Source organism: Rattus norvegicus, chromosome 15 (genome assembly GCF_021556685.1).
Source record: "Rattus norvegicus strain SHRSP/BbbUtx chromosome 15, alternate assembly SHRSP_T2T, whole genome shotgun sequence".
NCBI classification, from domain to species: domain Eukaryota; kingdom Metazoa; phylum Chordata; class Mammalia; order Rodentia; family Muridae; genus Rattus; species Rattus norvegicus.
Genome location: NC_141548.1, coordinates 4910582 through 4922783, shown reverse-complemented (window position 1 = coordinate 4922783; position 12202 = coordinate 4910582). Strand labels below are relative to the sequence as shown.

At 42.0% G+C, this 12202-nt stretch overlaps 1 protein-coding gene across 1 annotated transcript; it reads left to right on the top strand.

Annotated features, from left to right (window-relative positions):
* The first annotated feature begins 7993 nt into the window (after window positions 1-7993).
* Window positions 7994-11695, top strand: LOC148000681 (disks large homolog 5-like). Its single transcript, XM_087586918.1, has 4 exons — window positions 7994-8159; window positions 8910-9069; window positions 10428-10559; window positions 11002-11695. The coding sequence occupies exons 1-4, from the start codon at window positions 8069-8071 to the stop codon at window positions 11201-11203; spliced, it is 585 nt and encodes a 194-aa protein (XP_087443044.1). The 5' UTR covers window positions 7994-8068; the 3' UTR covers window positions 11204-11695.
* The last annotated feature ends 507 nt before the right edge of the window (window positions 11696-12202 follow it).

Below are 12202 nucleotides of genomic sequence, written 5' to 3'. Positions count from 1 at the left end.
TCAAATGGATAGCTTGAGGCCAGAGGTTAGTGGTGAACACCAGAGGGAAAGATCATTCTTCCAGAAAGAATTGGCAGGTTTCTGGTAACTCAGCTTTACCAGACTACTTGTCTTGGGTCCACAGAACTCTCTGAGTTGCCAACACCAAGGTATGTTACGCCTACATACACTGGACAGTGTAGAAGGAGATGTCAAAGCCAGATGTCACATTTACACCTATGTAAATAAAAAACAGAGATCATTTACCCAGAAAGGATTGCATACAGGTAGCCAACGCTAGGATAAATTATGGGAACCTGAATTAACTGACACATGGCCTCCTAGAGTCAGATAAAAGTACCTGCTTGTTTTTATTGATACCCTTTCTGGGTGAGTAGAAGCTCACTACATCGGACTGAAACTGATCATAGAGCAACTAGAAAGCTCTGCTAGGAACTTTCCTCCTAATTTTGCCACTGACTAGGAATGCTGTCCTATAATAGCCCAGCTCTCATGGCCAAAGCCTATGAATAACAGTCAAAGATGTATGAATAGTTTGGAGTCTTTGTTGTGCAGAATTCTGGGTAGGTGGAAATAATGAACAAGACATTAAAGGAGACACTAAGAAAACTCTCATTAGAGTCCAGGAAAGGTGGAAAGGCTCTTTTCTTATTTTGGGACTGCTGTACTCCATACAAGGAGGGATTGAACCCTATAATATTATGTTTAGAATACACGCCCCATTGCTTCTAAGTCTTAGAGATCAGAGGTTGGCAGAATTCTTCAACTATTTTATTCTTGAAATCCTGTCTGTCCAGTTCTCTGTAAAGTCTATTACTTTGACTATCAGAGAGACCCAGTGAACCTCTAAATCTATCTACAATATCCCCTATATTGGACCTGGTGGTAGTGGGCAACGAAAGGACAATGAAAGCAATTTGCAATGAACTTACGTGGCGATGTTTTACACTCTTACAGCTATGAGGTTAGGTGGAATTTTAACATGGATTCCTCACAACTAGGTCAAGAACGTAGAAGCCACAGATGACAAGGCCAAATAGACTCCCTCCAGAACTTCTGGACCTATTAAAGTTGAGCTTTCACCTGACCTCAAGCCCTTCCACTCCCTGCCCAACCTCCTGGATCTTACATTTGGCATGAATACAGGATCATGGTCCAAACTCTAACACCCTCAGGCCTGGCCCTGGGAACTCAGGAAGGTGGACACTAGAGAAGTGACGTCTAATGGAACTGCAGAGGACCAATCTCCGTCCACGTTGTCCTTTGCTCACTGATATCTGGTTATTTTTTGGAGAAAGGATTTGGAAGTTTATCATCTGAAGTAGGTGCACAACATTTAAAGTTGTATATTCACTGTGTAACTGGATTAACTATGTTACCAAGATCATTGCAACAGAGGGATGCAAAACAGAGACTTTGTGAGTACACATCCATGAATATATGTAAAGAAAGACACCTTGGAAGGAATGCACAATAAGAAAATGAAATCCAATATCCAATAAATTAAAGGTCTGGAGGGAAATACTGACTTTTGGGAAACAGGAAAACCTAGGAAATGGGAATGTATGTCACAGGAATGGATCTGGGAATAAAATTATTATGCAGAAGAATGTCTTCCATCCCATGTCCCGTGATCTTTCTCCCCATGCCAAGCCCCTGACGCAATCTGCCCTTTCAGAGCATGTAACTACTAATGGAGCAAAGAGAAATCTCTAGCTTTAGAGGGAGGAGATATGGAAAGGGTTCCATTGTGTCACTGGAGAGCCTCCTGGAGATGGCACCTCAGAATCTGGTCACCATAAGGAAAGCTGGTTAGCAGGAGGCCCTGGCAGTTCCCAGTGACGTCATCCAAGTGCTCTCCCCCAACCTGGCCTTCTAGACAGAGTAGCGTAAACTGCAATAAAAGGATACACTTGAAAGTAAAACTTGGAGGAAATGCACTGGCATATTTACATTGTCACTGTGAACTGTAACATTCTTCTCTTGGCTTCTGTGGCCAGACATGAGGGCTCTGAAGCTATGCTGCCTCCTGTGAACTGTGAATGAGCTTGTGTCACACGAAGCATGTGAATGGAGTGAGAAGACAGTAGGAGGACCTTGTGACACTGCCCTCCCAATGGAGACATGGAAGTGTTGACAATCACAGTGGGTGAGTCTCAAGCTGCACTTTGAGACCCAGCCAGGCTACGTTTCACCTGTCAGCTCACTTCCTGCACATCCACCACAGGCCAAGGGCAGGCTCAGATGAAGCTCTGTTGAAGACAGGTGCTGTCCCTTGTGAGCTGTGTCTCAGGGTATGCGGAAGACCATTCACCCTCCTGTGATGTGGGACATCAGAGTAGTAAGAGGCAGGCAAAGGGGACAGTTCTGTGTTTGTTTTTCTTGGCTACCATAACTACATCTTCTAGGCTAAGGATTTGCTCATGGAAGTCTGCTGTGTCACATGTGTAAAGGCCAAGCTGTCTGAAGTCTCAGTAACACAACTGGCTCCAGGCTGCTTTCTCAGTCACTGGGATTTACACGCAGTCCTTCATACCTTGTCTTCTAGATCCACAAATTCTTGTCTGGCTTCATATGGACAAGGTACTTTATATGTCTTCTTACTAATAGTATGCTTTATAAGTGTGCTTATCCAGGGTGTTTTGTTATATATTTTAAGACTATTTTGAGTAGAATATTTCCCTGATTTCTTTCCCATAGTTGGTTTTTGGTATACAGGAAAGATAATGAGTTTTGTGTGTTATTTTGCATTCTACTACTTTAATGAATGTATTTTCAGCTTTAAGAAACTTAATTTTTTAGAGACAAGTTGTCTCTATTTAGGATCACCTCTAACTAATTCATATTTGTCTTTGCATTTTAAGTATTTCAATCCACATTATTTCATTTTATATTTTCAGATGATTATGAGGGGAATTTTTCCCAGATTTTCTCATGGTATGATTTGGATTGGCATAAAGGAAGGCTAAGAAATTTTGTGTGTTCCCATTGTATTGTGCTTTTATGAATGTATTTATCAGTCTTAAGAGATGGTGATATTGGGGTTGGGGATTTAGCTCCGCGGCAGAGCGCTTGCCTAGCGAGCCCAAGGCCCTGGGTTCGGTCCCCAGCTCCGAAAAAAAAAGAAAAGGAAAAAAAAAAGAGAGATGGTGATACATTTTTTAGTTTTAAAAATAGTATCACGTCATCTGCAAATGAAAAGATTTTGACTTCTTCATTTTTCATTTGGGTTACCCAAGTTCACCACCCACCACTGATGCTTATTGTTATTTATTCCACTTTTCCTCTGGGTTTCTCTCTTGTCTCTTTTCATTGTTGCTACTCCCCCCACCCTTTGTCCATCCTTCCCTGCCTCTACCTAGGTCCTTCCATCCTTCTGCCTCCCATGATTATGTTCTTCCCCTTCTAAGTGGGTTCAAGCATCCACAATTTGGCCTTCTGACATGTTACCCTTCGTGTGATCAATGAATTGTATAGTGGGCCTTCTGAACTTTTGGGCTAACATCCATTTGTCACTAAATACATCCCATGTTATGTCTTTTTCGATCTCTGTTACTTCACTATTTTCCAGTTCCATCCCTTTGCCTACAAAGTTCTTGGTGTATTCATCTTTGATACCCGAGTACTGTTCCTCTATTTGAATAGAGCGCACTTTCTATATTCATTCCTCAGTTGAGTTGAGGTCTATCGTGGTTGTTTCCAGCATTTGACTAATATGAGTAAGGCTGCTATGAACATATTCATCCACACGTCCTTGTCATATGTGGATCAGGTTTGAGTATATGCGCTGAAGTGGGTGGTAAAGCTGGGTCTTCAGGTAAAGCTATTTGCATTGTTCCCATTATCCTCCACATTGATATCCAGAGTGGCTATACAGCTAGTAATCACACCAACAATGGAGGAGTGTTCCACTTTCTCTACATCCCAGCCCACTCTGCTGCTGCCTCAGTTTTCTATCTTAGCCATTCTGATTGGTGTAATGAAGGATCTCAGGTTCGTTTTGATTTTCCTTTTTCTGATAACTAAGGATGTTGAACATTTCTTGATGAGTTTCTCAGGCATTGAGATACCTCAGTTGAGAATTCTTGGTTTAGCTCTCTATCCCAGTTTAAAAGTCGGGTTATTTGGTTGTCTGGGAGTTTACCTTTTTGAGTATTTTGTTTATTTTTAATTTTGGCACACTCTCACATGTAGGGTTGGTAAAACTCTTCTCCGAATCTGTAGCTTGCTGATTTGTCCTATTGGCAGTGTCCTTTGCTTTAAAGAAAGTTTTCAGATTGTTGAGATTTCATACATTTACTGTTGATCTTAGAGCCTGACCCTTTGGTATTCTGTTCTGACAACTTTCTCCTGTGCAAATGTGTTCTAGGAACTTTGTGACACTTTCCCTTCTATTAGCTTCTGCATGTTTGGTTTTATGTGGATTTCTTTGATTCACTTGGATTTGAACTTTGTAGAAAGAGATAGAAATGGATCAATTGGCACTCAACTACATGCAGACCACCAGTTAGGGTAGCATCATTTCTTAAAATGCTTTCTGTTATGTTCAAAGTCCTCAGTCATCAGGGAAATGCAAATCAAAACAACCCTGAGATTCCACCTCACACCAGTCAGAATGGCTGAGACCAAAAACTCAGGTGTTAGCAGATGCTGGTGAGAATGCGGAGAAAGAGGAACACTCCTCCACTGTTGGTAGGATTGCAAACTGGATTACCTCTCTGGAAATCAGTCTGGAGTTTCTTCAAAAATTGAACATTGCACTGCCTGAGCACCCAGTATACCCCTCCTGGGCATATAACCAAAAGATGCTCCAACATACAATGAAGGCACATGGTCCACTAAGTTCATAGCAGCCGTAATCATAACAGCCAGAAGCTGGGAAAAACGCAGATGCCCTTCAACAGAGGAATGGATACAGAAAATGGGGCACATCTACACAGTGGAGTACTACTCAGCTATTAAGAACAATGACTTCATGGAAATTTTACGTCAATGGAAGGAACTAGAAAATATCATCCTGAGTGAGGAAACCCAATCACAAGAAAACACACATCGTATGCACTCACTGATAAGTGGACATTAGCACAAATCTCAGATTACCCAAGATGCAATCCACAGACCACATGAAGTTCAAGAAGGATGACCAAAGTGTGGAAGCTTCAGTCCTTCTCAGAAGGGGAAACAAAAATATTCACATGAGGAAGTATGGAGATGAAGTTTGGAGCAGAGACTGGAGGAAAGGCTACCCAGGGACTGCCCTAACTGGGGATCCAGTCTATATACATCCACCAGACCCAGACAATATTGGTGATGCCAAGAAGTGCGAGCTGACAGGAGCCTGATATAGCTGTCTTCTGAAAGGCACTGCCAGAGCATGACAAATACAGAGGCGGATGTTTGAAGTCAACCATTGAACTGAGAACAATGGAGGAGGCAGAGAAAGGATTGAAGGAGCTGAAAGGGTTAGCAACCCCATAACAACAATAATACCAACCAACTATAGCTCCAAGAGACTAAACCACCATTCAAATGGAACACATGGACAGACCCAGGGCTCCAGCAGCATATGTAGAAAAGGAGTGGCTTGTTGGGCTTCAATGAGAGAAGAAGCCCTTGTTCCTGCGAAGGCTCTATGCCCCAGTGTAGGAGAATGTCAGGGCAGGGTGGCAGGAAGGGTTGGGTGGGGGGGAGAACACCCTCAGAGAAACAGCGTGAGGGGGATGAGGTAGGGGGATATGGGTGTGAAACAGAGAAAGGCTATAACATTTGAATGTAACTAAGAACAAATAAAGAATAAAAAAATTTAAAAGGCATAACAAATGCAAAAGATTGGGGTGCCATTCCATACTCGTGATGTGTTTCTTCTGTGAGAGCATAGTGATTAACTCACTTCTCTATGACTGTCTTCTTATTTGAAAGTAAATAATGGGATCATCTGTGGAGTGGTTAGTAAGAATAAAAGCATTGCCTAACATGAATAGGTCCCTCCAGAGCGTGAGCTTAATATTCTAGGTATAGAGCAATTAGCTGGGGGGATTAAAAACAAAAAGCAAACAAAAAACAACATCAACGATTAAAATAAATTTTGAATGCTGGGATTAAGGCGTGTGCCAACAAACACAGGTCCTGTCACAATTCTAGCAGTCGCCAGCAGAGAGAGCTGTGAGGTAGTGTGTGCTTCTTCCTTTCCAAGATACCCCATGGCCTCAGGCCTGCATCCAGTGAGCTGGAACGTAGAGCAGCCTAGTTGAAACTCCTGATGTGTTGATTACCTGAGACCATATGAGTTAACTCTCTTCTTCATGCCTTTTTTTCTTATTTGAAAGTAAATAATGTGATCATGTGTGGTGTGGGTGGTAAGAGTAAAATCTTTAACATGAAGAATAGGGCCATGAAGAGTGTGGGTAACATTCTAGGTACAGAGCAAATAGAGGGAATTACCAAAGAAAACAATGGGAATTCTAACAACAATTGCAAAAAAAGAAGAGAAAAAAAGAGAAAAAAACCCTTATGGGTGATGGGATTAAAGGCATGTATCAACTCTGACCAGCATTGTAGGTATTTCCAATAAAATATTTAAAAAAACAAACAACCCTATTATTCTTTTAGCAATTGCAGCAGAGAAGACTGAGAGATCGTGTGCTGCTGCCGCCATGCCATGATCCTGTAACAACAACTGCCTTGGTGATAGGAGCCTGTATGCAGCAGGCCCATTGGTGGGCCTGTCATCTCAAAAACAGATGCTTCAGTCGTCTAAAAGATTGGACTCCAGTATACTTCAGGCCAGGAAAGAAGCCAGCCACCATGAGTGAAAGAACAAAGGAAAAATTACATTGGAAAAATGTGTGCCTTATTTGGAAGAAATGACCCTAAACTTTTGAGGCGTCCACCATCTCCACCCCTCTTTTTTGAGTTTTGCATAGCGATGTTGTCCAACTCCAGGTGGGATTCAGAGGCAGAGCCCTTCCCAGAGAAGACAGACGTGATTTTCACTCTTACGTCTGTGAGGTTAGGAGGCATCATAGCACAGATTGAGCGCACCTAGGAGAAGAACACAGAAGCCACAGATGACAATGCCAAACGGACTTTTCCCTGAACTTAGGGACCCACTAAAATTGAGGTTTAACCTGACCTCAGGCCATTCGACTCCCTCCCCATCCTGCTGATTCTTATATTTGCTAGGAGTAAAGTATCAAGGGGCAACCCCCGATATCCTCGTGCCTGGACTTGGAAATGAAGGAAGACAAATATTGGAGAAGTGATGGCTGTCGGGCTACAATGTAGGAACACGCAGTCCAGGTTGACCTTTGCTCACTGATGACCAAATTAATTGTCTGGCTATATTTGAGAAAGGGATGATGTCCAACTTAATATGTAAAAGAAGGGACAGAAATTTATGATTTTATATTTGCCCTGTAGTTAATCCCTCTATATTCCCAAGAAAAGGAAGTTTTTATTGCAAAAAGTAGGATTATAAACCATTGACTTTGTGAAATACATAGACGTTTATGTGGAAATAGTCCTGGCTATCAAGGAATGCCCAGTAAGCAAATATTATTCAGGTTTTATAAAATTAAAAGTATAGGAGAAATATATTGGCCTCTAGGAAACAGGGAAACTTTGGGAATTGGACTGTATGTATGTGCATTGTCTCAGGTGTAGATTTATTATTAAGAGAAATCTCCCTCATTTATGGTACCTAGGGATTTGGGTGCTAACAAAAATCTCTTCTCCAATTCAGGGTTGTAACCAACTCTCCCCATCAAAAGCATTGATGACATCCGATGAAGCAGAGAGAAATATCTAACTCTGGAGGAGAAGTTGCCAAAGGATATTCCCTGGGTCACAGGAGAGGCTGCAGAAAAGGGCCCCATAGAAATTGGTTGCTTTTGGGAGAGCTGGGTAGCAGGGAGCCATAGAACTTCCGAGTGACGTCATCAGTAATCTCTTCCTTGGACAATCTCTTGTATCTAAGAGAGCACTAGAATCTTCTGTGATGTCACCAGTGTTGTGGTGACACCAACTGCCTGTGGGGTTCCTTCAGTGCCTTTTGGGTTCACAAACAGGCATGTTTCACCAGCTGCTCAAGCTCGTTCAGAAGGAGAGGGGAGACCAAGGAGAGACCAGACCGAGGCAGAAGAATGCTGGCCTTCTGTATTGTAAGTACGGAAGAATGAAATCATTCTGGGGAAGGCACAGTGAGTACTGGGTAGAGTTGGGGAACTTCCTCCAGGAGGCAGGTTTGAGCTGAGCCTTTCAGGAGTCGGCTTTACAAGCAGAAGCCTTGGAATTTGTCAATGGCAGACCAAGAGTCAAGACTCCTGATGATTAATTTGACAGAGAGCCAGGAATTGGCAGGCCTGCAGTTTCTTTTCTATGAGCTTTTTAATTTCTACTGCCAAGGAATGCCAGGAGGAAGCCCTATGAGGATAACAATGTGCCCGTTCATGGTTGGGAGTTGAAGCACTTCATCCTCTAGATTCCTGTAGGTTACTAAGTCTGTGGTGACAACAACAAGGAAGGATGAACCCCCTAGTCATGAATTGAGGTCTCAGACACTTTAAGCTTGAACACACGATTAGGGTTTGATGGTGCTGTGAACCCCAGGATTTACCTGCTCCACGTCTGTTATCTGCTGACAATGTCCCTAATCTTTATGTCTCAGGTAGATTATATCTTTCAGTATGAGGGATCATGTAATAGTGAGTGAGGCTTATGTATGGCAATGGAGGTTGGGAAGAGGGAAATAGCTTAAGAGTCCACATTAAGGATAGCGTTTCTTCTCTTTCAGGGATTCAACAAGTCTCCAGCCTTTCCTCTTCCTCAACCTCCATTTTGAGACTCAGAATGGTCTTTTCTACCCATGGGCTATCAAATATGTACATTCACTTGTGTTTATCTATCTACAGGGTTTATTAGGAAGGCATCATCAGAAAATTTCATCAGTAACCATGAAAAGCCTATAAAGAATTTGGAGGAACTAAAACTTGAAATCCAGAAGTGTAAATCTGAGCGGGATGAACTTTCTCAAATCCTGGACCTTTATGTCAATGATGGTTTGAACTACAGGTAGTCATTATGCCCTGTAACCTACTGACTGTCTTGTGCTCTCTCTGCTAAGCCAAGAGACATCCAGAAAGTGTTTCACCTCTCATCCTGGACTTTAAGGAGCCTTGGCAGGTGCTGGCCTGTGAGAGAAGCTAGGTGCTGTGTGTTTAGGGTCAACCTCTCTTGTACTTGACCCTGAGCTCCTTGGAGTTGGATTGGATTTTTTCAGCAGCTGGAAGGACCTGGTCACACTTGCTGCATCTAAGTGTGTGAATGAAATGCCTGAATGTCATCACTCTTCCTCTGATTTTGGTCGTTATACACTGATTCTATGGCACCTCCACGATAAAGTTGGCATTCTAATTATGTTTGTATATGGGTTGGTATGAACGTATGGATGTGAAAGTATTTGTGTGTGTTTTACTCAGGATCAGGGAGTCTGGGACCTTTGATTGGGTCTGAGGATTTGTTTGATGAACAGTTTGCAGGTCATGATAGTGATGAGTCTGTGGAGGCCGTCATTGATCAACAGAGCACTTTGCTCCTTCTGTTTACCTTGCTGGCACATAGGACTCTCCTGAGGGGAGGAGGTGTTATGAATCCTCTTCCCTGCAAAAAGTAGTTATGGCCTCTGGTAGTCATGTAACAAGGATTGAGAATCCCTGCTTTCAAAACAAGAGAAATGTCATCACATCTTTCTGTTGGACCCAAGGCTATGGCACGGACTGGAGGAAACATCTCATACTTCTTACACAACTGTTCAATTCCTTTATGCTGACCTGGCCAGATCTTGAAGGTCGGCTCCCTCCATTTGGTCCCCTAGCTCTGCCGTCCAATGCCCAGGATAATGAGTTTAACCAGCACCAATAGGAAGGAGCAAGTTTGTGTTATATAAATGGGCTTAGGTAGTCCAGAGAACACTCTGATTTCATTTATTTATTTATTTATTTATTTATTTATTTTCCTGCTTTGAACTTTATTTTCTTTTTTTAATTATCCAAGGATGGTTTACTGTGACCTAGAAAACGTCACTGTGGGAATAAATTCTTGGCACTTGTTATTCCCAAACATGCAGCTCTCAGACTTTCCCCCCTCCTATACAGAGGGTCTTTATAGGACCATACTTCACCAGCCTTTTAAGGATTACTTATTTCAAAACAAATGCATGCTGATTTGCAGAGAAATATTTTCTATGGAAGAGTGATGGTTTGAGTCTCACTGTTGTGTTTTTGCTGTGGTCTTTGAGTTTTCCACTTTCTTCCCTAGCCCCATTCCTTGAATTTGAATTTTTTATTGACTATTTTTTATTTACACTTCATCTAATTGTGAAATCATGAGTTCAGACAGTTATTTGTTCCTTGGGCCATGTTCTAACACAGGCTGAGTGTTGAATTGCCAATGCTTAAATCCCAACATGAGATGAGAACGATGGATATGCATAAGATGACCAACTGGATAAGTGATGCCATGGAGAAGTACAAGGAGCTCACACAAGAGAACAATTCCTACCAGTGAGTCACTGACAGAAAGGAGACCCCAGCAGTAGGCGGGAAATACTTCTGTCCAGCTATGACTTTGAAAAAAGATCTGGGATCCATGAGAAACACATGGGAAGATTGTATAGCTGCTGAGTCTTCTATCAGCCCTCAGAGGGGATTGGCCCTCTACCTGCCAATGACTTTAGAATACCATGAACACATAAGCACCCATATGCACCATTTCCTCTACTTTGATGTATATATACCCTCTAGTGTCAGGATTTTCTGAAGTACTTTGATTCCCGTGGACTGCGGACTCGGGATTTGACCTGCCTCTAATTGGTGCAAACATGCAAACTGTGGCTCTAGTCTGGAGATGCCTGGGGATGGGGCCCTTGAAGGGATGATTGTACTTGCAGGAGTGGCAGGCAAATAGAAACTGCCTGGGATTTACCATTATTTGTTTTTGATTCAGCATCAGAAACTTCCACCTCCTGAATGAATGCAATGAATTGAAGAAGAATGTAAGGATTTTGATGAATGAGAACAGAAAACTGCTGGGGGAGCAGACTGAACTGCAAGCATCCTGTGAGGAGGGAAAGAGGTTCTGTGAGGAGGCCAGCAAGACCATCTACACCGCAGATATTGGATCCTTGTGTCCTGTTACATTTGAGTAAATTGAATGTATCCTTGTGAATCAAACAGTGATCTCGAACTCGTCACTCTTAAGAACCTTCTTTATTGAGGTGTGATGTAACCATCTGAAATCCCACAGCTCTCAGGCAGAGATGGATCTCTGCATTCTCACAGGGATTGGGCATCATAATTACTTCCCAGTCAGACTGAGATACAAAGACAATTGTACTTTCAGTGTAGATTGTGTGTCCAACTCTGAATACCAACTTCATGATGAAAAAATTATCAATGCTGTATCCTTATCAAATATTTAGTGACCACTAAAATATACTCTTTTGTGGATGAGAGTGTTGAACATATTAATGGAATATTCATCAGGTGTTCTGTAGTACCTCACAGGAAATAAAACAATATTATTATAGGGAGTATAGAAGCAGTCATGAAACAGAATTGCTTGCTTTTGGTTTCCTTCAAACATGATATCAATTGTAACTACACAGAGGAGATAATAAATTGCAAGACCTTTCAGGGGATAGGGTTTTTATGGTTGGTTGTTTTCTTGTTCTTCTTGATTAGGATGATGACTTTTGTTCTTGACAATGTACTATGTTCCATTTGGGATTTCAACTCAAGCAGAACACATAGATTACAATTCAGTTTCTAGATTTCTTTAAAAGCTGGACAAAATATCCAGGCAAAGATGCCCTATGAGTTTTCTCCTTTGTTTTTCCCTCCTTTGGGTGCTTTTGTTTTTGTTTGTTGTTGTCGTTGTTTTTATTTTATATTTATGAGTGTTTTGCCTTCTGTAGGTCTGTGCATGCTGTTGCCCAAAGGCCAGAATGGGTCACTGTGTTTCACCTGGAACTTAAGTGACAGAGGATTGTTAGGTGCCCTGCAGGTCTTTTGAGAAACAAATTCTCAAATGATGAGCCATCTCTCCAGCCCCTACTGTGAACTTTTGTCCTTCATCGTGTTCCTTACTAGTTGCAATGGATCATACCTGAATAAAGTGTTTCTTGAGATATGTAGGGACACATTTA

Bases quoted from the DNA above. Each gene is read 5' to 3' on its own strand.
- LOC148000681 (XM_087586918.1), top strand. From the start codon at position 8,069: ATGTTTCACCAGCTGCTCAAGCTCGTTCAGAAGGAGAGGGGAGACCAA. The intron at 8,160-8,909 runs GTAAGTACGGAA...ATCTATCTACAG, and splicing joins GAATGCTGGCCTTCTGTATT to GGTTTATTAGGAAGGCATCA. The intron at 9,070-10,427 runs GTAGTCATTATG...GTTCTAACACAG, and splicing joins AATGATGGTTTGAACTACAG to GCTGAGTGTTGAATTGCCAA.